We start from the raw sequence: 26,378 nt of genomic DNA on the forward strand, positions 1-26,378 counted from the left end.
TCGTATTGGATCGCTTCCTTCGGCATAAGCTTGTCTTTTTTTTCCACATCTCAAACAAAAATTTCGGTAGGCTAACCCTTTTCTTCTTACCTGCTCTCATCGTCAACCAGCTTTCGAAAGCGTCAAAGATGGTCAAACGAAACAAGCTCAAGCGTGAGCATCTTTCTTCCATATTCTTACTCGCTGCTCTCCTCACCTCACTGACTCAGCTTCCATCGTTGTACAACAGGCGCTGAACGGAGGGCACCCGAACCAGGTATCGAAGTCGACTTTGAACCTACTCCCACCACCGAGAAGCCTGCAGAGCCTTACAAGCCATATCAACATTCACAGCAGCAGTCGTCCGCACCGAGGAAAAAGGACGGATCAGTGGCGCTAGGCAAGACAGCAAGAGCGAAGAAGGCAAAAGCGATCGAAAGGGCAGACAAGACCAATCAGAAGTTCGTAGTCAACAAAGCTAAGGCTGAAAGAAAGAAGTTGATCAAGTCCTGAACGACATCGACCAGAAGTGCGACTTGGCGCATGGAAATAAGAGCTCTCGCAACTGCTTCGATCTTGCAGTATGGCGACGATGCCGATGTGAGAGATCGTTGAGTAGTCGCAACTGCTTTGCCTCAGCTCTCGCAGTTCACGGAGCTTGTCAGAGCTATACGGTGGCATCAAAGCATCTCGTCAGAACTGTCAATCTCTCCTTCTCGCTCGAATCAAACTCAACAGCTCACAGCGGCCACAGTCATACACTGATTCAGCCAGCAAAACAACTGCATTACAGTATACCCTACATTCCCAGCATTCCAACCACCTGTATACTACTACTTGCGCCTCCTCTCGGCAATCCAAGCTTCAATTTTTTGCTTCAACTCCGTATCCGGAATCACATCTTCAATCTTCAAGGGCGACCTATTGAACGGATCCGTAGAATCACTCAGCAAATGTGCCTTGATCGTCGATCTATCCACCACCGTCTTACTCCTCGGTAACAACACTGGATCTTTCATCACCGTAGCCATCAACGGATCCAGATAATCATCCGGCACTTCGCCCAAATCTTCCTCTTCATCCTGTTCCATCTGTCTCTTTTCCTCCACTTGACTGATCATTCCAGCCCAAGCATCGAGTTCGGGTGGGGATTTAAGCATGTATTTCGCTGCGATACCACCTGCTTTCTCGAACACCGGTTTCGAGTATGAACGACCGTCGCGGGCGATGGCAGCGACGAATTCGCCTTTCGAGCAAAGGTTGAGGTAGACCGACATGATCATTCGAAGCAGGTTGCGCGGTTCGAAGTGCACTTTCTTGGGATCTTTGACTTTGAGGTTTTGACATTTGGGTCCTGCCATTAAGTCCAGGTTGTAGTCTAGCATTGCTGCTAATCTGTCGACAACTTCTGCAGTCATGAAAGCATCAGCTGTCTCACCCGTAAAGTCGATAAGCAGCCGCATGAACTCTGTTCCCAATTGCAAATCAGACTTGATCGTCTGTTCCACACCACGAATGTGTCCTTCTCGCTCCTGTTGTTCCTGTGCAGAGCCTCCAGCTTCTTGCTCGGATTCAGACTGCTTCGTGTGCAACTCTTGCAACTTGTCCAACGCATCATCGAGCAAGTAAGTCACATCGTTCATCAATCGATTGATGAATACAACAAAGTCCGACTCGCTCGCTTGCGCCTGCCGATGAATCTGCTCCTTGTGCTTGCGATTACTCCAAATCGACTTGAAGATCTGCGAGAGATGGTAACGGATGTTGAACTTATCGTAGAACTGCGTATGACTGCCCGTATTTTCAGCTTCGATCCAGAAGCTCATCAGCGCAGGAACCAGATGCTGCAGAGCCAAACCATGGATGTTGAGTGTATCGCTGAGAATACCGTTCGTGTGGCGGCCCCAGGGAATGACGTTGTAGAAGAGGATCTCGGCAAGTTTGGCTTTCAAGAAAGGGTTCTTGATGTACCAACCAGAGCTCAGAAAGGTAGTGCAGAAAGTGACCAAATCGTTCTTGCCTGCTTCTGATAATGGCGCACTGACACGAGAGACGAAGAGCATCACATCGCAAATGTCCTCAAACATGTGCTCTGGAAGCATTCGGAATCGTGTCGGTACATCTTGCGGCAGTGGAAGCGAAACTTGCGGGTGAGGATGCGTCGCCTTGGGCTCAGCGACACGAATGAGCCAAGTCATGAGGAAACAGTTGAACGTGATCACCTTCTGCAAGAAGTCAGGCGCCATCAACTGACTCTGAGCAGCGTAGATTTCGCCATGCAGACGATCCACCTCAGCTTTGGCTCGCTTGAGGAAAGTCTCATACTGCGGTGCTTGTGGCAAAGCAGACCACATCGCCCGATCAGCTTCCGTCTCTGCGATGCGCTTCTTGAAACGGCCCATCTCCTTCTCTTTCTCGTCGATGCGGCGCACTGCTTTGCCAAGACCAAGATTGTTAAGCCTGACAGCCAAGTAGAAGACTTCAGTGATAAAGTTGGCAGGTGCACCTGCTGGCTCTGCCCGCCCTCGCTCTGTCCATTCCTTCGCTTCGGCTTCCGTGGCATTGATGCGGGTGAGATCGGTGATGTCGAATCGCATCTGCTTGCGCAAGTACTCCAGGTCAATACGGTTGATTTTGGTCAACCCTGCATCGATGAACGGATCTGCAAAGCGTAGCAGCATCTCGTAAAGGTTGACCATGTACCCGTCACTAGCTACAAGCTCCTGTTGCACCTGCATGGCTCCTCGCTTCGCATTCAGGGCGCAAGCGTGACCCCAGTAGGCCAGCACCTTTTCACGCGCCTGTGGCCCGGAACGAACAAGAGCGTTGAAGATGCGGAAGTTGAGCGTGTGGACGATCTCCATAGTGCTCTGGATGCTGCGGAAGTTGCTATCCGCCTCTTGCTGGTTTTGACTAGCCGCGTTCGCAAAGTAGTGCTGTACGATGCTAGGGTAGGCGTCAGGGAATGCAGAGAGACGAAGCATCGGTCCGAAAAGCGAGTCGAGCTCGATGCGAGAGCCGATCGTGTTGGGCGGGTCAAAGTTAGGCAGATGCGCTAGCATGCTAGCAATGGGCTTGATCTCGACTGCCTCAACGACGGCGTTGACATATGGACGCCATTCGAGACCAGCAATGGTGAGACCTTCGTTTGGTTTCTGGAATGTTCCTTGTGGACCGGCGCCTGCTCGTCCGCCCGGGATGCGACCTGCCAGAAGATCAGCGAGGACTTGTTGGACATTGTTGTTGGCCACAGCTTGTCCAAGCGCAGCTGCATCTACTCGACCGTTCCCGGGTAGCGCGTTGGTTATGGAGTTTGAAGGAGCAGGAGTGTCCGGGCCTCGGTCCCCATCTCGAATCCTCCTTGTCAACTCTGTGAATGCAGGTCCCAGAATCTCGTCAAGTCCCTCGTCATTGCCGAACCTGGCAGCGAGCTCGTTGAGAAAGACGGAAAGATCGTCTCCATCGACTGTCTCGAACTTTGTTGTAAGGTCTGTGGCGCTGTGTGATGAAGAGCTAACGTCGGAGCTGGAGAAGCCCAAAGAGGAAATGGAAGATGAAACGCGCGTGAGGCTGTCGACCAGAACCATCGGCGAGAGCGGGGTGCCGTTCGGCTTTGTGGCGTTGGGGAACATGTCGGGTGTTTGCAAAACGAGACCTGCGTATGAGATGAGAAGAGCTCGGATCTCTTCCAAGGCTGCAAGCGCCTTGGGCTGGTCAGCGAGTGAGAGCGTCTTACGCACGCGGCTTTCCTCTGTCCTTGCCTTCTTCCAACAAGCGATGAGGTAGTCCCATGAGGTCTGTCCCTTCGGTAAGCTCGCAAGTATGAGGATGTGTTCGGCATCGTCGCTCATGACATCACCATTTGGGTCGAGGGAGAGTCGCGCGATGAGGATCTGGTCTGCGATTGAGGAGGAGAGCTTGGGAGTTGACCCTTGTGATTCGGAAGAGAGCTCATCTGCGAGCTCTTTGAGGTAAGTTTTTTCCCAGCCGCTCGCCTCTGCCTCCGACCGGCCAAGAGTAACATTGAAGATGGTGGAGGCAGCTGCGTGCTGCCACTCGTCGAAGGAGGTTAGCATGGCGGCAAGGACTGGTAATCTCCAGACGTAAGGCGAGGAGGATCGTCGCACAGCACGATTGCGGATCCAAAGCCTTGCTGAACTCTTTTTGCCTTTCGTTGATTTGTAGAAAGGATCTTTCGGCAGCGGAGTACGCAAAAAGGCTGAGAGTTTTGTGAGAGGACTGGTAAGCAGCAAGAAGTTCAAGAGATGGTCTGAGTAGTGACGGTCGAGTTGTTGAGCGTCGCAAGCGTCCTTCTCATGCGCCGCACGGACCCTTGTTGGACTGCGCTCTTCAGCCGACACGCGGGCATTTTTTTGGTTTTGTTAGAGAAGCGAGAAGAAGAAGCCTCTTCTCCCACGCAGCGGTTTTTGTGGAGGTTCTTGTCCGCGGCAACCATTTTCGACCCTTCTTTCGCTCCTCTTCAACCTTCTTCCTCGACCTGCACCATGCACAGCGACATATTGCTTCAGAAGTTAGAGGAACCAGGTCAAGATGTCAAACACGGCAAAGGACAAGATCAAGCCCAGCAACTATTCCGACTCGGGCAGCGACTCCGAAGACGACGACTTCGTCCCTAAAGATTCTGGCCAGCCATCTCTCGGCGAAGCAAGCACATCCGGAGCAACAGGCAAGCGTCGATCCAAGGCAAGAACAGAGGTCGACGGCGATTCGGAATCGGAAGACGATGGATCCGACGACGAAGCAAAAGGGGCAGGCGTGGCCGCTCAGTCAGAGGAGATTGACGCAGACGAACTGGAAGCGCTGAAGCGAGAACGAGCAGAGCTTGTGGCTGCTGCTGGAGGAGAGGATCATCTTGGGAAACGGAGGCGTTTGGCGCAAGCAACGAGCACCAAGATAACAGCGGGGCCAGCAGCGAACGATGAGGCAAACGTACTCAAAGCAAAAGCCGAAACCGAATGGGCAGTGATGAAAGACTCGGACAAGGCATCAACACCAGCAGGGACATTATTAATAACATCGGCTGAACGCACGCCAAAAGACGGTCTGCGCCAAGAAGAGATGATCTCAATACCTCATACTTACAAGTTTGCAGGCGAAGTTTACACCACCACACGCTTGCTACCTCGCTCGCACCCAGACGCTGTCAAGTATCTCACCCAGTCCGCCGCCGCATCCGCAAACTCTTCCTCTGCGCCTTGCCCGGCATTGTCGTCGACACCCGCGACAAGCACAGCTTCAGCCTCGCGTCCACCACCAGGCCCTCGACGCAAGAAGGGATCCTCGCTAGCCGCCTTATCCGCAGCCGCCACTTCCAAGCCGACCAAACTGAACACGCTCGAGAAAAGCAAACTCGACTGGGACCAATACAAAGGCAACTCGGCCCAGCTCTCCCAGCAAGAGCTCGATGAATTAGAGAATCAGACGCGAGGAGGCGGTAAAGGATTAGGTGATATGAAAGGCTATCTAGAACGCAAGGACTTTTTGGACCGAGTCAAGGATCGCACCGGTCAACCATAGCGCAGTGTAACACAGAATGATAATGGGGTTCAACGTAACGTGTGAAGATGCTTGAATTGCAAACTGCAACGAGTGAAAGTGCGAAAGAAAGAAAGAAAGAAAGAAAGAAAGAGAACCAAAAAGAAGTGAGAGCGAGAGAATATATGACAAATGCATAGTGACAAAATCTCTAAGAGTGAAAACGAAAGAAGAATGCAACTTGGTCGGGGCCTGGCATTTGGTGATGGCCGGCCCAGCTTCTAGTTGCGATAAGAAAGCGAATAGTGTCCGTGACGATAGGAAAGTGTCTTCGGATTATAAGCACTTATGAAGACGCAAGGTCCAGTGATAGTCCGTTGAGAGCGAGATTACTCTTCATGCCAAGTAGGCTTCTTGCGATCGCCAACATCGCGAAGGTCCTTGCCTTCAGCAGCGAGCTCTTCTCGAAGCAGTGCCGAAGCACGGGAAGTTCCCCCTTCACCTGGACTCTCGCCGTCGGCACCTGACGATTCACCTCCTATTCCTGGTGCGAACTCGGGGTTGCGCAAAGCGTTCCTGAAAGCATCGGCCATTCTTGACGCTTCATCCGAAGTGAAAGGCTGTTCCTCCGAGAATCGACTTGACTTGGAATTGCTGGCCATCATAGCAGTGCCACCTCCAGCGCCAACACCTGCGGCGCCTGCTGCTGGGTACATTGAGGCACCACCGCCATCTTCGGCCTCGAGCATATGAGAAGTCTCTCCAGCACCGTATCCTCCATCATGAGTACCATGTCCCGCCAAAGAGCCAGCAGCGGCTGCCATCATGGGCGAAGAGCTTCGATGACTTCCGTCACCAGCCTGGCGCTGTCGACGTCTTCGCAAGGCAGCCATGCTGAAGTAGGCGCCTGCGATGGCTGCAGCGATGGCGAGGAAGCCGAGTACGGCAATGAGGACAATGGCATAAGTCGGAAGCGCAAGACCATTCGAGTTGCGAGAGTTGGCACTGGCTCCTAGACGGCCACCGTTTGCCTGTGCTGTCGCGGTGGCTGTGATGGCGGAACCATTTGGAAGCGTCGCTGTGGTGGTGCCCGCGAGGGTTTCTGTGCCGCTGAGACCGGAGGCACGCAACGAAGATTCGAGGGCTGCGCTGAGACTGGACTGTAAGGCAGATGCAGCGGCAGCACTGCCTGTTATTGTTGCAGTAGCGGTACTTGCGCCTGCTGAAGCGCTCGCTGCGGATGCCGAAGCAGCACTGGCTGAAGATGCTGATGCGGCAGCAGCAGCACTGGAGGAAGAGGCTCGAGCCTGAGCTATCGAGACGGGCAAGGTGGTTTGTACTGCTGTGAACGTAGCCAAGCGCGAGGTAGTGCCGGAAAGTGGTTGTCCCGAGGCGAGAACAACAAAGTAGAACGGCCAGGAGATGTTCTGGTCCGGCTGAATATTGTTGGCCGCAGGACGATTTGCCCACCAGCTGTCGGTAGGCTCGAAAGATAGTCGACCTTGACCATTGTCCTGTGAGGTCCAAGAGGTGACGAGACGGTCGGTGTCCTGTTGGAAGAGATAGACATCGACGTAGCCTCGTTGAGCGAAAAGCGGGTAGTTGGCGTTCCAAATGAACTTGCTCCATGTGTTTTGAGCGATGGTGGTGCCGGCATCGGGATAACAGCTGAGATCTTCATTGCCAACATAGCACCTCTCCTCTCCTGCGGTTTGACGACGCTGTATCGGGCTCTGCTCTGGTTGATCTACAAGTTGACGCTTTGATCTTCGCCTCAGGACATCCCGCTTGATCTGCACGACTTGATCCATGTCACGCGCCCAGAAGGGCCCTAGGATCTCCTCGCGTTTCTGTGCTCTTTCTTGGTTCTCGGAGAGACGCTTGTTGAATTCGTCAGCGGGCACCAGCCTGTGCTCGGGCTCGTGCGGACTTTGACGTGTTGGTGGTGTTGTAGGTGCTGGTGCTGGTGCTGGTGCTGGTGCTGGTGCTGGAGACGGACTTGGCGCACGTTTGCGCAGGTCGTTACTGCCTGGCGCTCCGAGTGCTGCAGCATTGCGTTTGTCGTTGCTCTGCAGCTTGGACCTGCTGCTCTCACCGACGAGGTGCATGGTAGTGTCGATAGTGTAGGCGATCAGGAGGGACAGAAGCTGATCTAAAGGATCGGGCAGGGTTGGTGGGGAGGTAGGGTCGATCAGATGTACAACTGAGCAATAGTAAGGCGTCTGTTTGGACTAAGACAGGGTAACAGGAAGGAAGTTGCGGGTGATCCGAGTTGGAAGTTGGCAGGCTGAGGTGGACCGTCGCGCGTTCAGACGATATTGATCGTCAGAGGTGCTCGCTGGGACTACGAGATGCGATGTCGGATGAAGCGATATCAGCTGGAAGCCTGTGGACGACGTGTCAGACAGAAGCTGAATACAGTGGACAGGAGCTAGTCGAGGCCTTGACCTTGTTGGAAGGATGGAAGAGTATGGCACCTCTACAACACCAACACGCTTTGTCGGCGGTAATGTCAGAAGGTGATGGGTCGGACAAGCCGATAGGTGTGGATACAGGAAGAGACGGCGAAAAGGTTAGGTGACGAGCAAAGGCAGAGATAGCAGGCAGAGATAGCAAAGAGGTGACAGAGATTTGATGTGGCACCGATTCAGTCGATCCAGTACCGAACAAGAGGCGAGCGGCTGTGTGTGATAGAGAGAAAGAGAGCAACAGAGTGGAATTCATCGTGGAGCGCGGAAGACCAAGACGAGAGGGGCAGACAGACAACAAGCGATTCCTCGCCAAGGGCTGACAGAATCGAAATTGAACACCAAAAAAGTCTCACACACGCAAAACAGCGCACACGCCTCTCCTGCTCCTTCAAAAAGTCACGCCGAAACGAGAACTGAGATTATTTTTTTTAAGGAAAATAAAAAAAGAAATGTCCCCGAGCAAAAGAAAAGACGCAAGGCTTGGAGGCTTGGAGGCTTGGAGGCGGCGGCAGCAAGATCCAGCATTGAACAAGTTCATCCCTTTCGGCAGGCGCCAACTTGGATCAGGAGTCTCCAAGGCTTAGTGGAATGGTGGGGACAATGAGCGCAGTCAGCTGCATTTGTGAGACCGCCATCCATTGCCTCAATGACTTTCTTCTTCCTCTTTCAATCTGCGCTCTCACCCTTTTTGAGTCTTCGAATCATTGGAATCGCGGCTGAGACCGTTTGCCAGTCTCCCAGCTACTACCACGAGTGCAAAAGGGACGAGCTTGATGAGCCAAGCTTGCAACGAGTTAAGGGAGGAAGCCGATGAAGCTCCAAGATGCTGCTGAATTTCGAAGACGTGTGACTTTAATCCTGGACATCGATTGATGAGAAGGGCATGCAAAAGCCATCTCGCCTCTCTCCTTAAAATGATGCGCTTCGTTCGCTTGACTGACATCTTTTTTTTCGGCTCGCAATCGCGTTCCTTTTTCCTGCGCCTTGTCGCACACCAAGCTTGGCGATACAAATTTTCGGCTTGAGAAGGCACAGTTGCTTTGCCCATCGATATTTTTTCTCTTTTTCTAAGAAACGAAAGAATTAAATAAAAGCCAGAAGATGTTGAACTGTGAAGAAGTTTGGTCCCGATAACTGACCATCGGGGAGAGTCTGAGTACGATGTCACTACTGTTTTTTAGGGCAGAAACATATATACTCGATTGACTAAGTGAACGGGGTGAGAACCTAGTATTCTCAGCTTGATATATATACATCTATGAGGCTCATACCGAACGTGCGAGTATCCTACTTCATGACCTAGCTTGACAACGAGCGCTACTGTGTTGTACCCGATCTCTGGTCAGATCGGCCATTTGCTCCATCTCCGATCAGATCGGCTTCCCCCGATCCCTTCCGTATCGGCTTACGTCAACCTGCATCATCATATTGGATCGTTTCCTTCAGCAGAATATTCTGTTCTCGCACCTCTCTTGCACCTCTAGCATGGTCACACACAACAACAGCAGCAGCAACAGCATCATCAGATTCATTCGTCGCTTTCGACCAACATCTCGATGCCCACTCGACCCGGCGGTTTGCTTCTGTGAGACCCGTCGTGCCTGTCTGTCCTTCTGACTTGGGAGCAGGCTCATCTTGCAGCTCGTAGTCACTCGAGAGATCTCGAACCTTGTCAACCTTCCTGATCCGCTTAATGGTGTGCGTGGCCCATACTGGTCGAAAGGCTTGTCATCAATGTGAAGCCAGCTATGGCCTTCTCGCTTCAACCTCATCTAGCAGGCCAGAGCCTTTCTTCAGAAGCTATACCCCTAATCTAATGGACCCACGCTTTGACGGCGAATGGGTGCCACCTCCTCGCGTGCTATAATTCTCTCAAAGATTTTTCTGCAGCTCTACGAGGCCAATAGCCGAGTTGGTGCATCCCACTACGAAATGCAGCGAGCCATCACCCCGCACCTCTTCTCATCCGCAACAACTTACTTTGAGTGCGAGGTTCAAGCTCTCTCCTGCCATTGTCTAACCGGAGTTCTGAACGGGATCTTGTATGAAACGAGATTCGGAAGCGAAGAAGCAGTAGGAGCGGGAGGACAGGGGATTGCAACACATCCGCTGCCCATCGTCCAGCTGAAACGAACATGTCGATCATCAGAATTTCCATTTTTATGCGGTCAAATTGGACACTTTTATTTTTTAGTGCATCACGTGATCAGTCATGAAGGCCTGTCCGTCTGCGCTGGACTCAACAATCGACCGTAGCGACTCTTCTGTGTTGTTGCAACGCTTACAGCATCGTTCAGGTTCGACCAAGTAAGCCAAGATTATACCGCCTGCCCTGCCACTCAATACTACCCCCTAACCCTTTCTCAAAAGCATATGGATCAATCTCCAAACCTTCGGCTAGTCTGCTCAGCACCAAGTTCGAACCTAACAAACTCAAACTCCCATACTTACTCCCCGTCTCGGTTCCCTCAGCTCCCTTCCGTCTCCGCCGTGAAGGCTGCGGAGAAGGATGGTACACATACCCATTACTCGAATCCACTACCAGTTTTTCTGGCTGGAAAGGCTCTGTCAATGTTCCTGCCCATTTCAGCATCCCGTCTTCTTCACTGAGCTCACGATAGACGATGGGTGTATCTTGACTTCGGAGCAGGTTGAGTTCGGGTCCACAGGGCGAAATCCATTCGTATCCCTCGCTGTTGCCTAGTTTGCATGCTTCTTCGTAGAGCTCATCGCGAGAGCTAGATTCGGATGAAGAGATGATGCCGTTGTACGGTGTAACGTCGCTCCAGTCTTCTGGTAGAGGGCTGTTGGGTGCAGGTCGTAGGATGTCATGGCGTGAAATGGTGCCTGAGTGAGCGTAGTCAGGGTTCGCTGTTATTGAGGCCGGGTTGGGATGTATGCGCTTGAAGAAGAAGTCGAGGAACTCAGTGTTCTTGAAGCCTGGAAGATTCACCTTGTTCAATGTCAGCAAAAGTCGGTGAGACGAAGGATCAAAGCAGCACAGATCGACACTTACAGCTAGTCAGATTCTTCGGTATTGTGTCGTGCAAGAATAGCTGGCCGTGGACGTCGACCACGTATCTGTATACTCGAAAGGGTGAGTTCGTTCCTCCTGATGCATTGATACTCTCAGTCTCTGGTGGCTTTGAAGAGTATCTTCGACCCGACTGAACCCCTTGGGGCAGGAGCGCAGCTGCTCGTGAGCGACCGCACTTGAGCATTGACGAGAAGCTCTGCCGCGTCAATGCAGGCAGCTGGACCGCCCGGCTTGTGATGGGCATCTCAGGCCACCTCTTATCTCCCCACTGTGGACCGATACTGGCGATGAGGCTGGACCCTGTATACAGCTGCGAAAGTTGGACGAGCTGGAAGGCAGAAGGAAGCGGTCTAGCTGTCAAGAACATCGTATCATGTAGGGTTCAGGTCAGAGTGGAGGTTTCCTTTTGCACAACCATGTAAATCAAGAACGGTGTAACAGACCCAAAATCTTGACTCAAATCGGATCCGAATCGCGCCGAGATTTTTGTGGTTTACAAGAAGAACCTCCATACTGACACTTTCTTCACCCCAAACCTTTCCAACACCATCTTCTCATTGGCATCACATCTCTACAACCTCTCCAACTCATCATCTTCGTAGTAGCGCACATAACAGCAAGTCGACACCCATCATAACGTCACAATGCCGCTCCACGCAGACCTCTGCACAATACTGCAAAACGCCTCCCGAGCACGCCTCCGCTCCATCCCTATCGCTTCCACAAAAGACAACCTCTCCATTCTCTCCATCCTCCTCCAACACGGCTTCATCCACAACGTAGTACGAGGTACTCAAACAGGCCCCTCACCCATCTCATACACGCATGCTAGCCCTGCAGCACGCCGATTTTGGGTCGACTTAAAGTTCAGACCTGACGACCGACCAGTGCTGGAAAAGATGAACGTTGTTTCCAAGCCTTCGAGAAAGCTGACGATGGACAAGGACGAGCTGCTTAGGTTTGCAACCGGTAGAAGGGCGAAGTTCGTCAAGCCATTGGATATGGGTGAGATCGGGATTGTGGATTGTGGGGAGAAGGGGTGGTGGGAGGTAAGGGATGCGATTAGGAGAGGGTACGGTGGCGAAGTTGTTGCTAGAGTGTCGTAAGATCAAACTTTTTTCCCTCACTCCTATGTCTCCTTCGGCTCGAACATTATCCAGAACTCATCTTACATCGCATGGTCGACGAATCCTCCTACCCATTTGCTAGTAGGATTTTCATTCGTTCAAAAGCCTCGATGGCGCCTAGCTTCCACCTTTACAACTCTGTATTTGTACCTGCGTAGCATTCATATATCACCATCTCCTCATATCCGTGTGCCGTCTCGCTGTCCTTGTCATCGTCGTTGAGCTTGAGACTTTGACATCCTGTCGAGTGTGCTCTCTGTCACGTGCCCTTAAAAAGGCCGAATCTAACAAAGGGGAAATTCGGCCTTAACACAGACCACCAAAGCTCCACACGAACCTTGTGCTCTTGCGTGTGTTGTGTTGCTTTCTTCTTGTCGTTGCTGTCACCCATTCACTTCAAGCGTCAATACCACCTCAACACAGCAGGCGACCAGCCTCTGAAAAGCACTGCATTTGCCACTTGCTCAGCTGATTGATCAACCCTGCGTATCCGTAACAGCTCAATAAAGGACGTTGAACTCTTCAATTGGCAGCCTCTCGGCATCTCCCCCAAAGCTCTGTTTTGAACTCGTTCATTCGCAACTCTTGCAAGCTCGCAGCATACAGACCCACAGCCCCTCCAGCAGCATCACGCATAGTAGCTCAGAATGTTCGGTCTAGGCTCGGCGTTCTACCTGATCCTATTCATCACAAATGCCCTTGCTGTGTTATCAGAGGAACGATTTCTTGCACGAGGTAAGCTCCCCCCCTTTTACCCTCTTCTCTTCACCCTAGGTCCTGCTTCACTAACACCTTCCTCTCGCTTCTCTACTTCCCGCTACATGGGTGTCTGGAGTGTAGTCGGCTGGTCATCACACGCACTAGCAAGCCAATCGCATTCTTTCGATCAAGGTTTCGGCTCTGCGTCTCAATCCAACCCCTACGCAGCGGATAACGTTACGATCAAAGCTAGACTCATCAATCTAATCAGCGCTGTTAGGACTCTGATGCGAAGTAAGTCCGCTACCCTGAATCTCCCCAACAGATGAAAGTTAAGAGTACTGATCAAGCTGATTCTCTCTGTGTGTGATGACAGTTCCGCTCGTGGTGATTAACATTGTTGTCGTAGTATATCTCATCATTCTGGGCTAGATAGGCAGTCAAAGCAATCAAAATCTCATTCAAACGCATAACGCTAAGACGACTGGATCGCTCTCTTGCGCAAACCTCAACTCACACGTCAAAGATGCTCAAACAGCTGAAGAACGACGCAAAAGCACGCAGGACATCCGACGATTGAAGACTTGGGGACTTTTGAACATTGCAAGATTGAGATTTGATAATGATGTTGAAAACTATTGCAAAACATAACTTTTCCAACTACACTGCTTCGGTGACGAGGGTTACCACGAACGACTTCCGTCATACTTGACTAGCGGACGGTTCGCCTAGGGAGCCAACACCTTCCTGACCCCCTCCCTCTGTGCCGAAGTCAACGTCTCAGGCAGTTGCACGCTCCACTCCACCACCAAATCACCTTTCCTCTTTCCGCCAGTCTTACTAATTGGCATACCTTCATTGGCCAACCTGGTCGTCTTTCCCGGCGTAACACTCGTCTTTCCTCCCGTAGGCTGAGGAATGGGGATATCGATCTTTCTCCCATCCAATGTTAAGATTTGCTTTCTCGATCCCGGAGTTCCAGCCTTGGGGGGATCCAGTGCATCCACAAGGTTGAGAGGTATTGTCACCCTGAGATCGTCACCATCGCGCCTGAAGTGTGCATGAGGCTTCTCGTCGACGATAAAGACAACATCTTGGAATGAACCGGGCGAGACTTCGTGTCCTGCACCACCGAAGCGAATCTTAGTACCCTTTTTCCAACCGGGCTTGACTTCAACGGTAAGAATCTTTTCCTCGGAACCACCCGAGGCGAGCTTGCGGCCGACTTTGAGACGTTTGGTGGTGCCCGTGTAGAGGTCTTGCAGGGAGAGAGGAAGTTGCTTTTCCACATCGGATGGTTTCTCGTCCGCTGGAGTGGGGCCTCCGGGGCCTCCTGCACCTGGCCCTCCAAAGTTGAATCCGCCTGGCATTCCACCCGCGCTAGCGTTCTTGCGTGCCCCTCCACCGCCGCCAAACATGTCTTCCATGCCTCCCATTCCTCCCATTCCTCCCATTCCTCCCATACCACCAAACGGACTAGCTCCACCAAAGATGCTAGCGAAGATGTCATTCGGATCACTAGGCGAGAATCCACCCATACCACCGCCCATCCCCGGTTCACCACTCGTAAACGTGAACGTCCTTCCTCCTCCGCCACCAGGGAATCCACCAAATCCTCCAGCTCCGCCACTAGGGGCCCCTCCAAATCCGGCGCCATCGGCACCAGGAGGAGGTCCACCACCCTTCAACCCTTCCTCTCCAAACTGATCATAGATCGCCCTCTTGTTCTTATCGCTTAGGACCTCGAACGCTTCACCAACTTCCTTGAACTTCTTGTTGGCTGCTTCGACGTTGTCCTTGTTACGATCTGGGTGCCATTTGAGCGCAGCCTTCTTGTAGGCCTTTTTAAGGGTATCCTCGTCGGCATCTTTGGAGACACCGAGGATCTTGTAATAGTCTTTGCCCATTGTGTTGCTTTTGGTTCGTTGCCTCTTGTGAGGTCGTGTGTGGTTGGTGTGAGAGTTGTGGCCGTTAATCTTGGGCTCGGTTCGAAAGCGGATGTGCTTTTGATCTCGGGGGGGGGGGGGGAAATCAAAAAAAAAAATCAAAAAAAAAAATAGCGGAAACGGAAGTGCGGGAAGCCTAGCTTATGCTCTAGCGGTCAGGATGTGAACTGGCTTCAAATGAGGACAGCAGTCAGTGAAGGTGAAGAAGGAATGCTGTTCTGATCGAAGGATGCTTAATGAGTGTGAGGAGTCGAGATGGAAGTGCGGGGAAGATGGTGTTGTCGAAACCAACGACTCGAGATGCTTCACGGATGAAGAAGAAGTGTAGTGAGAAACTTCGTGTGTGTTGCTACGATGCTAGCAAAGTGTGTTGTGATGAGAGAGTGAGACGCTGAAGAAGGTAGTGCACGCTTAGCGGTATATAGTGATGGTGAGAAGATGATGTGCGGAAGAAGAGTTGGGAGGGAAGGATAGCAAACAAGCTGGAAACTGAACAGCTTGTTGCAACGTGCTCTTCTTGACTGTTTCGGAAGCGGCAGGCGGAAGCGGAAAGAAAGACACTGAGGAGCGCATGGAAGCGCAATGAAATTGCGAATTGACTGTGCGTCATGCTGCTGCTGTTTCCGATCCTGCATCCTCCACTTTCGACGCTCGTCTTTAAGCTTCTTTCGTGCTCTCGTGTCCTCGAGAATCTTCGGTTATTATCTGGAAGTGTTACGCCACACATTGCTCACACACAAAATCCAGGCAAAATCCGTCACAAGAGTGAAATCACATGACCGCGTACTCATGCTCTAACACGACCGCAAACTTCACTCAGCGTCGCCACCCATCAGCTCTCACCAACGCCCCTATCTCATTCGGCAACAGCACACCCTCATACGTGTCACCTCATCTATATACGCACACATCAACCGACAGTAGAGGCATATATACTTCTGTCATTGCTTTGTACTTAGTTCCCTTTGAATGCTAACGATTCGCCACTTGCTTGACCGTCCCTGATTGTGCTTTCCTCAACAACAAGGTCGACGTACGTATCGACGAGACAGCTGCTTTGAACCTTTGAAGCTCTATGCGTTTGAAATAAGTGATGATCAGTATGCACATGATCCAGTCCATGTAAGCCAACCAAGCTACAGTATAGCTATGTATGTAGAGCGACGTGCTCATCAGGAAGAGTTGACAGTCGAAGCGCCGCCAGGAGGAGTGACAGCGGCTGTAGCATCGGGAGGCACCTGCGTTCGCCAGTTGTGGATCGACGACACCTTTGGATCCAGCATCATCGTCATTGCGCCCGGTGTTATCGGTGCACCAATCTGCGGAGTACCAGCCATCATAGGCATCGTCATGGCTGGTGACATGGCTCCCGAAACGCCAATCTGAGACCCGGATGCCATCGGCGATGCTCCGCCCATCCCCATCGGCATCGACATGCCTATTGGCAAGCCAGACGAAGGAGCTGGCATACCATCCCACTGAGGCATACCACCCATCATCATCGATCCAGTCATCGGCAGACCGATCATTGACTGTCGAGGATCAGCCATACCCATGCCTCCAAATCCGCCCATGGCTCCCATGCTTGGCAGTCCGCTCATACGGTTCAACATGACCGAAGGACGCACATCCATGCCGGACGGAGACAAAATGCCAGAACCAGATGGTGAAAGCCCGGCCAAGGGGGATTGCCGTTGCTGTTGCGGCTGTTGCTCCTTTTCTGACTGCAGTTGGCGGATGATAGCAGCTTGCTCGGCGATGATGGCAGCTTGCGGGTGCACATAACCCAGCGGCTTATCGTCTTCGCTGTCATCATCGTCATCGTCATCGTCATCGTCATCGCTCGCGTCGTCGCCGCCATCTTCCGTGTGGCCATTTGCATTCACCTCTGCCTCTTCCCCATCTGCGCCAGCATCGTCTGTGCTCACTTGGCGCGCAAGCTTGGCAGCCCGCTTCTTTGCCCTTTCAGCTTGCTTGGCCTCCTTGAGTGCCCGCTTCTGATTTTCCAAGGCTGTACGCATGGTCAAGAGAGCCGCGTCACCTCCAGGATGTCGCTGCCCGAGAGGCAGGTCCTCGTCAGAATCATCGTCGTCTCCTGCATTGGCCGCTGTTGCGTATGCTCCCTGTGCAAGAGGCGACCTGGCTCCATCAGGGGCAAAGCTCTCTCGAACACTGCCGGAATGAACCGACGGAGAGCCCAAGTTCACCGCCAGGTTTGCGTTCTTGGTTGGGCTCTGGTTCATGGACGAAAAGTCGAGATTCAGCTTTCCTCCGCCCAGAAGCATCGACTGACGAGTACGCTTCTCCTTCAGCGCCGCTAGAGGCAGCTCTTCGTCGGACGACTCGCCATCGCCTGCCTCATTCGGCTGCAGCGAGAGGCCAGCAGCCAGCGAGACCGGACGCGATGCTACGTTCTTCTTGACCTGAGAAAGGGGAATGTCATCGTCGCTCGAGTCGTTGTTCTTTGCATACTCAGCCTCGACATCCGAGGAGATGAGCCACTCTTCTGCGGCCATCTCCTCTCCGGCAAGTAATGCGGGCGTCCTTCGACCTCGCTGACCTTCGATGAGCTCCTGATCGGCGTCTCCTATATCCAGTGTGATGACAGGTGGCTCCACTGGTGTTTGAACTCGAGTAGGCAAACCAGCCTCATCCGTGTCTTTGCGCTCGTGCGAAATTGCCTGAGATGGAGCAAACGAAGGAGCACCAGCGTTAGAAGCGACGACGCTAACGGTGCTGCCAACAGCCGAAGTGTTCGACATGCCGAGCACGGTCTCACGCTGCTTCTTGTTCTTCTTGCCAATTGTGAAGAGGCCACGCTCCTTCTTGCTTTTCGCAAGAGCCTCCGCTTGCTGCTGAGCTGCTGCCTCGGCCTCAGCCCTTGCTTTGGCCTCCTGCGCCTCGCGAGCCTCCTCTTCCTCTCTCTTGGCCATCTCTCGCGCCCAGATTTGATCAGCACCAAAGACAGCCTCCATACGCTCACGTGTGTCGTTGTAGCCAATTGGCTTGTCTCTGAAGCTGCGCGCAACGCTCGGGGCCACCGACGCTCCATCGTCGTAGACAGAAGAAGCTCCATTGCCTAAAACACCATTGCGCTGCGAAACGGCTTTACCGTCATCTCCATCGACCTGAAGCATGGTTGTCTCTCCGTCTTCAAGCTGAACCTGACCGTAGAATCGAGCCTTCGACTTGCGCTCGGTGTTGCGTTCGGTAGCCAGGTCAAGAAGACTCTTGCCATACAGCTTGCCGGCCGGCTTGCTGTCATCGACCCAGCGCTTGTCGTCATCGCTAGCCCAGAGGTCTGACTCAGTGTCTGTCTCGGTACCCTCCTCTTCGCTAGTAGTGCTGCTGAGATCGAGATCCTCGTCTGGACTGAGCTCTTCGACACCGACTTCCTCGAACGACTTGCCCTGCTTGAGTGCCTCCTCACGCTTTGCGCGTCGGATCCTTCGTGCAGCTTTGCGTTTGCGCTTCTCCTTGGCAAGGCGTTTGGCAGCGCGTTTGGCAGAGCGACTCTGCTTCTTGATATCTGCAAGCGGCATGTCATCGTCAGAAGAATCGGTATCCTTGTCAGGATTGAAGATGTCGTCGACACGCGTGCCTGCCTCCCAGCCCCAACCCTCGCGCTCGTCATCGTGCTGGACGAGATGGTTGCGGAAGAGAGCAGTTGTCGGCGCGGCAGCTCGCCTTCCAATGCCTCGGGGCGCGGCTGCCGGCACTTGCACCATTCGCCCAACTTCAACAGCCTTGAGCTGAGCTGGAGTCTGCTTATCTTTCTTCTTGCCGCCTTTCACTGTGAATAGGGGTTGAGGGCCGTTTGCACTGTGCACAACGAGGCTGCGCATGGGTGGCAATCCACCTCGACTGTCATGCAGTACAAAGCCATCGGGTACGTGCAAACTGTGACGCTTGGTCTGCACTGGATCTTCCATGGCAGTAGGCATGGCATCGGTGAGGCGAAGTTTGGGAGCGAACTCAGTACCTTGCAAGGGTTGTGGCATGATGATGGTCTTTGGCATGCGAACAGCTAGTCCGCGGGGACGAAGTGGACCTTTTCGGGGCGGGCTGATGTAGTCATCGTCGATGCCGTCCGAGTCGTTGTCGTTCTCAGGTGCAACGGCCTCAGCGGACATGTCGGCAGCTGGCTCGGCAGCATACAGCTCTGAACGGTCGCCACCATCTTCTTCCGTCGCCTTTGGTTGATCGACCGCTGCAGCAGTACCATGGAACATCTCGGCATCAGATTCGCCGTCTCCCTCTGCACCATCTGTGGCTGTCGTTTTCTTCGGCTTGGATGGCTTGCCCTTTGCGTCCATCATCATGCTGAGACGGAACCACTTTTTGCGAGGCTTTCCCCAGTTTGCTGATGATAGATCTGGTGCTGCTCCGCCACCAAGTTGAATCTCAAAGTTCTCGCCGCCAGTCTGCGCGATGTCCTGGGCGAGCGAATTGATGTCGAAAGACGACTGGCGCTTGCGCTTCGAGACCGGACCAATCTCGTCGCCTTGCAGCAGAGCATCTGGGCCTTCGATCTCTTCCTCTGCCAGCAAATCACGATTGATGCCGAGGAAGGAAGGGAAGGTGGAGTTGCGCGCCACGTTCTGCAGCTGGCGAGTGCTCAGGCTGTTGAAGTCGATCGAAGGAGAGGCAGCAACATTCGCACCCGGACCTGCATCGTTGTTGCGAAACTCGGCGAGGTTGTTAAAACTGGGACTGGCGGCTTGAAGCGCAGCTGCAAATGGGCTGGGACCCAGACCAAGATCATGCTCGGCAAACTGATCTTGAACCCATCCTCGACTAGGAAGCCTGGTGTGGTTCAAAGGGGACGGTGCTTTTGGTACGGAAGACTGAAATGGGGAGGAGGGTATGAGGTTCGACTGTTCTGCGCCCTTACCTGCCAACGGGCTAGTGCTGAGGCCGTGCGGGTTGAACATTGGCCCTCCCAGCAAGGAGTTGCGTCGTGATTGACTTCTAGAGTAGGAGCCGATACCGACCATGTCGAGGACCTCTGCGTCGCCGGGTTGTTCTGCTGGAGCCATATGTCCTGATGTCGGGATGGGAATAGCCTGACTCTGCGAAAGGTTCATCGTCAGTGCGGGTGTAGTGTCAGAGGCATGCGCGGGGTCTTGTGACGCTGCTGGCTGAGCTTGAGCACCAAGAGCGTTAGCTTCGGAAGTTGAAGCTAACGGAGGATGCATTGTGGTCGCAGCTTCGCTGGGCCCAGCGTCAGGTTCAGGAACAGCGACTGTTTCTGATTCCTTTACGGTCGGCGCTGCCAAGAAGGCCGAGGAGGAGGTTGAGTCGGCGCGCGAGGAAGGACGGGGTTGACTTGTGACAGAGCCTGTAGTGTGAGTGCTCTGCGTGAGGCCGTGATCCTGTTGAATTGCAGTCGTTGTCGATGCAGCGGGAGCCTCGCTCAATTCTCGAGAAGCTTGTCGAAGAGATACGCGCTTGTTGCCATCCGAGGAAGCGATGATATGTTCGACGACCTCGTCCTTAGTGGCTGTCGGGCCGGGTCCATCCCATTCCGAAGGAGGGAGGTTCTCTTGACGTTCTCGATAAAGCTTGATCTTTGCTAACAATTCAAGCTTGGAATCCCGGACAGAGCCGTTTGCGGCAGTGGATGCCGATGCGCCGACAATCTCAGAACTGGCTCTGTTGGGCACGGGTGCCGATTGAGGAGCAGCTCGATCGATGTCTAAGGACTTACGAGTTGTGAGCGAAGGTGTGAGCTGCTCGAAGGAAGAACGTGCACCGTTGCTACCGGCAAGACTCTGAGCACGACTGCGTTGACCTGCAGCCATTCGCTCTTTCTCCTCTTTGCTGAGAAACTTGTCGACTCCCCAATCGGTGAGAGCGTCCGCATCGACGTCAGCGCCACCCGCGCCTTCTGGGTCCAAGAGACTTGCAGGGCGAGATCCAAGCTTGGAAGTACGACCAAGGACCGAAGTAGCAGCATTGGAGAAAAGACTGTTGCTTCGACTGCGAGGACCCTCTGTGCCGATGAGACCAGCAACACTGCTGCCAGCACGGCTGCGGGCCTTTTGTTCCGTGGGAAGAGCAACGCCAAGGAAGTCGATGCTGGGCCGCCTGCCATCATCATCGGGATCGATCAGGCGAGAAAGACGGGTAGCGGCGCTCCATGTTCGAACGTGACGCTTGACAGCGAGACTCGCGCCTTCCCTGAAGGGAGCAAAGATGGCACTCTGGCTTGCGAGTGCGGGTTGTGGAGGTGGTGGTGGACGGAGAGGTTCGATCGTCTGTGGTGGATGGTAGATGTGCCAGAATTGAGCCTTTTCAAGGATGCGGTCGTTGTCTGCTTCGATGAGGGCAGCTGCGAGCTGAAGACGAGCATTTACACGCTTGGTGATCTTGGGCTTCGGAGGATCTGTTGGTTCGGTTTGACTGTTGCCCAATGCTGGTTGTGATGACGAGCCGACCTTATCGATCAAAGCCGCGTCCGAGACGCTTCGATGGCGGTCTGTTGGAGGACCGCTGCTCGGAGGGGCATTCACTGCATCAGCGACCGATTGATACAGCGCCTCAGCGGATCGATCAAAGCCCATATGCTCCTGTTGAGCCCGCTCGAAAGCGGGGAAGGCGAGGGTGCTCATGGTTGCTTTGTGTATGCTGTGATGGTAGAGATTGCCAAGCCGTCCTGCGTTGCTGACGTTCTGATCTGAAGTTGACTTGGTATCAAGGTGTTGTCATGTTCGTTTCGATAGTAGCATTCTGGAGTGAAGCAAGATTGTCTTGACTGTCGATGCTATCTAGCCGTGGGAGCTAACGATCTCGAGTGTGTCGCTTGATGTTGGTTTGAAGCTGAGCAAGGTTTTTGTTTTTAGCCAGGAACGCAAACCCAAGTGACTGCAGCAAAGAACAGATTTGAAAGCGTGATGTGATATGCTGAGAAGGGTCTGTGCAACCTTACGCCGAGTTGTAAGTTAGTGTGGCTTCTTTCGTGTGAGTTTGTGAGGAGTGTGTGTAATGTTGCCAATTGTGCAACTCGAGATTTGAGGAGGTGGAAGCTGCAGCTTTCTCCTTTCTTTTGTGTAACACGCCGGTGTAGCGCGTGATTTCCTGAGAATCAAAAGGAAAGGGCGCACACTCCTTATACAACAGACCGACGCATTAACGTTACACAACAGCGGACAGTCTGGAATTTGGGTCCCCCCTGTTTCAGCGGTCGATTGTGCGAGAGCAAGAGACAGGAAAGTGTTGGACTCAGAAGCACGCTTGAACCCTCTTTTTTTTTCTTTTTTTCTTTTTTTCTTTTTTTCTTTTTTTCTTTTTTCTTTTTTTCTTTTTTTCTTTTTTTCTTTTTTTCTTTTTTTCTTTTTTTCTTTTTTTCTTTTTTTCTTTTTTTCTTTTTTTCTTTTTTTCTTTTTTTCTTTTTTTCTTTTTTTCTTTTTTTTTTTTTTTTTTTTTCTGTTTTTTTTTCCGCCGATTTCGAGAGGTATGTCTGCGTGCGGCGAGACTTATATCAAAATGCTGTTGTCGTCGCCTCATGGTAACGATTTTAGCCGCTCTTCAGCCAGCAAAACCATCATTTCTTGATTTCTTATGTGTCTTACCTGATACAAAGTGATGAAGTTTTGTCCCGATAACTGACGATCGGGAAGAGTCTGAGTACAACGTCACTACTGTTTTAGGGCAGAAACGTATATACTCGATTGACTAAGAGAATGCGGTGAGAGCCTAGAGCTCCTAGCTTGATATTGCTAAAGATAACGATCCAATGAGACGCTAAAGGATGACGCAGAGCCGATCGGATCGGAGATCAGGCAGAGCCGATCTGGTCAGAGGACCGATCTCACCAGAGATCGGGTACAACCTAGTCCCGCTCGTTGTCAGACTAGATCATTAAGTACAACAACTCCCACATTCGGCATGTGCCACTCACTTGTATATATACCTCACAGAGAGCACTAGGCTCTCGACGCATTTCTACAGTCAATTTAGTATATGTTTCTGCCTTAAAAGAGTAGTGACATCGTACTAAGACTATCCCCGATCACCAGTATCGGGACCCAAACAACGTCAAATTTTCGACAGATATATATACATCGTCGTGGCACATGCCGAATGTGGGAGTTGTTGTACTTAATGATCTAGTCTGACAACGAGCGGGACTAGGTTGTACCCGATCTCTGGTGAGATCGGTCCTCTGCCTGATCTCCGATCCGATCGGCTCTGCGTCATCCTTTAGCGTCTCACCGGATCGTAATCTACAGCATTACCAACATGGCACAGCTGCAATGCAACGCGGAGACGCGCCGACGTTGCATCCTCGATATCTCCAAGAAATCTCGCTTGTCAGTTCGTAAGTGTCGAAAATGCACTTTGTGAACAATGACGATCTGACAGTGTCATCTTTGACAAAGCTCGGAAGTCGGCGAGAAGCCTCCACACTTTTGGCAGAACCCGGCATTCGATCAGGCCTCGTCATGACTGAGCTTCTTGAGCCTCACAGTGTACATACCAGCAACACCATCGAGGGCCTATCCCCATGGGCAATGGGCCATCAGCGCATGCCGGAACCTGAACATCATGCCGAACGGACGGCGTCGAGCGGACTCTGAAAAGCCTTCGGTGGAGGACAGCTCCTCGCCACCTCGATCAAAAGCACGACTTCCCGTCCACTTTGCATCCGCATTCGAGTACGCAGGGGAAAGCAGGGCAGGCAGTTCCCCAAAAACATCCTCATTGGTGGTTCCAGCGACTATAACGACGCCAACCTCTGATCAGAATATCTCACTACGCCGGAGCTCCCGCACAAGGCAATCAAGGTACGCGGATCTTCAAAATATTCTCACCAATGATAGCGACCACGAACCTACTCAACAGAGACAAGCATCCTCTTCAAGCCTAAAGAAAGCCGAAGCACCTAAAGTCGGCTCGGACAACTTCTATGACCAAGGTTTGCCTAAGAAAAACGGCACCAAGAAGCCGCGCAAAAAAATCCGCCGAACCAGAGACGACCCCACCTCAGCAGCCGGGAGCATATATGCGCATCTCAAAGGCTTACCCGATCTCTTTGCTCCGCACAACGACATAATGTTCTGCGGGATCAATCCTGGTGTCAAGTCTTCCCAATCAGGTCACCACTTTGCCCATCGCTCCAACCACTTCTACCCGTCCCTGCACTTGGCGGGGATCACGGAGCAGAGAATGAAGCCGGAACAAGATGTTGAGTTCCCTTACCTTCAGCCCTTGTCGCTTGGGCTGACAAATCTAGCGCATAGGCCGACGGCAGAGGGAAACGAGCTGCTGCCAGGAGAGCTGATTGCTGGTGTGCCGATCCTGCTGGAGAAGATACGCAAGTGGAAGCCAAAGACGGTTTGCTTTGTGGGGAAGGGCATTTCGGAGGCTTTCCTCAAAGGTCTGAAGCAAGTGGGCGCCATCGATAAGGGCAAAACTCTTGGACAGCGACAGACTTCAGGCTCCACGTTCAAGCGCAGTGATAGCTTCAATGGCCCGGGCTCGAGCATCAAGGCTGAAGATCATGAAGCAGTTTCAGCATCGGGTCCAGTGAAAGCCGAAGGAAGCGAGAGTGTAGGACGCAGGCTACTCACAGCAAGCATCCCGTCCTCCATTCTCTGCGCACATCCTGCAGCGCTATCTGACGACCGCGTATTCAACTCACCAAGTCGAGCATCACCTTCGAAAAAGACTCCACCATCGCCCGAGAAACCAAAGAAACAGCTCTACACCAAAGGCAATTCAAAAGATGACAGCGGCTACGGCATCTTATCCCTCTGCGTACCTCACACAAAAGATCACCACGATGCACTCAGCCTCGACGACGTCACGCTGTTTTTTGTTACGCCGTCAAGCTCGGCACGTGTAACGACGCACTTCTTGGACGACAAAGCACGCATTCTCTCCAGTCTTCGCACACTGGCTCTGCATCTCCAGCATATTTCACTGGATCAGAAGAGTGGAGGAGTCAAGCTGGAAGAGAAAGTGAGTTTTGCTGATACATGGAAGGTTGAGTTGGAAGTGATTGACGTGACACGGTATGATATTTGACTTGGTGGTATCGGTAAATTCATCCCTGCTTCTGTTCAGCAATTTCAAGGCACATTCGTAGGGATTTAAATCATGAGTGCTTGCCAGCGTGTGTTTGGATGCGAGAGTGGGCAGCGATCCGTGGAGGTGCGGAACTTGCGCGAGATAGGGGATGATATGCTGGAAATGGACCGTGTCTAGAGGGTGTTGAAACAAGTGATAGACTTGGTAGGGCGCGGTAGTATTACGTGTATCGACGGTGAACTGTATATACAAACAGATGGATGACAAGACGGAGAGGAACTAACTAACTCGGGTGCTTTTATACATCGTAGCTTGGACATGATACAATGACATGTTGGTGCGGAGGAGGAGTCTGAATCCCGATGAGGCAGTGCAGAAGGGCCTATACAGTGACAGGGTCCAGTCTCTTATCTCCTCCCGACCCTCACCTCCTGCCGACCTTATCTCTTGCTGATACGGTTGTCGGAGGGCCGAGGTGTGTGGCTTGATTCGATCGTCGGGTGGACCGAAAGTGTTTGGCCCGATACGAAGACGTCGGTCATCCAGGAAGAAGAAGGCGATACAGACTTGGGTCGCTCGAAGAAGAGAAGGTATTGTGTTGCTAAATGAAGACAACGCCAGCCTGCATGGAGAGACGGACGAGCTGCTTCAGAGTGCGATTCGTGACCAGCTGGCGGAGCAGACTGTCATCGCTGCAATGCATAAGCTGGATGCTGGACATGCTAGGAGTCGTGCGAAGACGACCGCCATCGACACGGGTGATGCTGTCAGCATGAGGTGAGGGGCTGTCAGATTGTGCCACCGGCAAGAATCACAATTCAGAATCAATGTGGGCGCTGATGCCAGCTCTCTCCCCCACGCCAATATGGTTCGGCGGGGACCGAAATGCAACATATCGCCGGTTTCTGTACGCTCCATAGGTCCTAAGCCAGTCACTTGGCGAGGTTCGATAGAAGGTGCATCATGTGCGCAGGGTGTGCATATTCGCTTCATTCCGTTACGATCCAACATGTCACCAGACTTCGAATGCCAATCTTCGTGAGACCACATGAGAGCGCTGTGAGCGAGAGGCCAACGGACAAGTTCTTAAACTTGGTCTTTTTTGGCAGGTTCGGTAGTCGAATTGTATCGTCGAGGGCTGATTTGATGTACATGGTTAGCATGAACGAAAGGATCCACCCGAACCAATTTCTCTGCTGCGACTACAGAGGTGGACAGGGTTGGAGCGAATTTGGGCGCGAGGCAACATGGAGAGATCTGGACCCTTTTTCGGTTGGTGCATTTAGACACGGCGACATGAAGGTAGGAAAGTGCTGTGGTGCAAAGTGCGAAAGCTACCGACAAAGAGAGTATCTTGATATTGTAGGAAGGCTGTGCCTCTATCGACTCGTATCAGGCTGGTCATCGGGATGGCCGATGTTCGTATCGGGCCAAACACTTCAGTCCATCCGATGATCGTATCAGGCCGAAGGCCTCGGGCTGTCCGATGACCATATCAGGGAAAAGATAAGGGCCAAGGAGAGATAAGGGCCTGAGCTCTATCGCTGGAAGTGCTCTTACACTGGCTCGTCATGTTTCAGACTGATCC

At 52.6% G+C, this 26,378-nt stretch overlaps 11 protein-coding genes across 11 annotated transcripts; 5 read left to right on the plus strand and 6 right to left on the minus strand.

Annotated features, from left to right (window-relative positions):
- Positions 1 to 128: 128 nt before the first annotated feature.
- On the plus strand, positions 129 to 492 carry UHO2_04419 (uncharacterized protein; the record flags this gene model as incomplete). The annotated part of the gene is made up of 2 exons (XM_041558411.1): positions 129 to 153; positions 230 to 492. The coding sequence occupies 2 exons, from the start codon at positions 129 to 131 to the stop codon at positions 490 to 492; spliced, it is 288 nt and encodes a 95-aa protein (XP_041414345.1).
- A 320-nt stretch (positions 493 to 812) lies between these two features.
- UHO2_04420 (uncharacterized protein) lies at positions 813 to 4,055 on the minus strand (the record flags this gene model as incomplete). Its single annotated transcript, XM_041558412.1, has 1 exon — positions 813 to 4,055. One exon carries the CDS (start codon positions 4,053 to 4,055, stop codon positions 813 to 815), a length of 3,243 nt encoding a protein of 1,080 aa, XP_041414346.1.
- Positions 4,056 to 4,530: 475 nt separating this feature from the next.
- UHO2_04421 (uncharacterized protein) lies at positions 4,531 to 5,517 on the plus strand (the record flags this gene model as incomplete). Its single annotated transcript, XM_041558413.1, has 1 exon — positions 4,531 to 5,517. The coding sequence occupies one exon, from the start codon at positions 4,531 to 4,533 to the stop codon at positions 5,515 to 5,517; it is 987 nt and encodes a 328-aa protein (XP_041414347.1).
- A 347-nt stretch (positions 5,518 to 5,864) lies between these two features.
- Positions 5,865 to 7,583, minus strand: UHO2_04422 (uncharacterized protein; the record flags this gene model as incomplete). The annotated part of the gene is made up of 1 exon (XM_041558414.1): positions 5,865 to 7,583. One exon carries the CDS (start codon positions 7,581 to 7,583, stop codon positions 5,865 to 5,867), a length of 1,719 nt encoding a protein of 572 aa, XP_041414348.1.
- Positions 7,584 to 9,356: 1,773 nt separating this feature from the next.
- UHO2_04423 (uncharacterized protein) lies at positions 9,357 to 9,959 on the minus strand (the record flags this gene model as incomplete). Its single annotated transcript, XM_041558415.1, has 2 exons — positions 9,357 to 9,635; positions 9,927 to 9,959. 2 exons carry the CDS (start codon positions 9,957 to 9,959, stop codon positions 9,357 to 9,359), a joined length of 312 nt encoding a protein of 103 aa, XP_041414349.1.
- A 280-nt stretch (positions 9,960 to 10,239) lies between these two features.
- Positions 10,240 to 11,350, minus strand: UHO2_04424 (uncharacterized protein; the record flags this gene model as incomplete). The annotated part of the gene is made up of 2 exons (XM_041558416.1): positions 10,240 to 10,886; positions 10,963 to 11,350. 2 exons carry the CDS (start codon positions 11,348 to 11,350, stop codon positions 10,240 to 10,242), a joined length of 1,035 nt encoding a protein of 344 aa, XP_041414350.1.
- Positions 11,351 to 11,627: 277 nt separating this feature from the next.
- On the plus strand, positions 11,628 to 12,089 carry UHO2_04425 (uncharacterized protein; the record flags this gene model as incomplete). The annotated part of the gene is made up of 1 exon (XM_041558417.1): positions 11,628 to 12,089. The coding sequence occupies one exon, from the start codon at positions 11,628 to 11,630 to the stop codon at positions 12,087 to 12,089; it is 462 nt and encodes a 153-aa protein (XP_041414351.1).
- A 668-nt stretch (positions 12,090 to 12,757) lies between these two features.
- UHO2_04426 (uncharacterized protein) lies at positions 12,758 to 13,241 on the plus strand (the record flags this gene model as incomplete). The annotated part of the gene is made up of 3 exons (XM_041558418.1): positions 12,758 to 12,845; positions 12,951 to 13,103; positions 13,186 to 13,241. 3 exons carry the CDS (start codon positions 12,758 to 12,760, stop codon positions 13,239 to 13,241), a joined length of 297 nt encoding a protein of 98 aa, XP_041414352.1.
- A 296-nt stretch (positions 13,242 to 13,537) lies between these two features.
- Positions 13,538 to 14,716, minus strand: UHO2_04427 (uncharacterized protein; the record flags this gene model as incomplete). Its single annotated transcript, XM_041558419.1, has 1 exon — positions 13,538 to 14,716. The coding sequence occupies one exon, from the start codon at positions 14,714 to 14,716 to the stop codon at positions 13,538 to 13,540; it is 1,179 nt and encodes a 392-aa protein (XP_041414353.1).
- A 1,211-nt stretch (positions 14,717 to 15,927) lies between these two features.
- Positions 15,928 to 21,369, minus strand: UHO2_04428 (uncharacterized protein; the record flags this gene model as incomplete). Its single annotated transcript, XM_041558420.1, has 1 exon — positions 15,928 to 21,369. The coding sequence occupies one exon, from the start codon at positions 21,367 to 21,369 to the stop codon at positions 15,928 to 15,930; it is 5,442 nt and encodes a 1,813-aa protein (XP_041414354.1).
- Positions 21,370 to 23,305: 1,936 nt separating this feature from the next.
- UHO2_04429 (uncharacterized protein) lies at positions 23,306 to 24,787 on the plus strand (the record flags this gene model as incomplete). Its single annotated transcript, XM_041558421.1, has 1 exon — positions 23,306 to 24,787. One exon carries the CDS (start codon positions 23,306 to 23,308, stop codon positions 24,785 to 24,787), a length of 1,482 nt encoding a protein of 493 aa, XP_041414355.1.
- Positions 24,788 to 26,378: the final 1,591 nt, after the last annotated feature.

The sequence above is a fragment of the Ustilago hordei genome (genome assembly GCF_900519145.1).
Source record: "Ustilago hordei strain Uho2 genome assembly, contig: UHO2_contig_09, whole genome shotgun sequence".
NCBI lineage: Eukaryota > Fungi > Basidiomycota > Ustilaginomycetes > Ustilaginales > Ustilaginaceae > Ustilago > Ustilago hordei.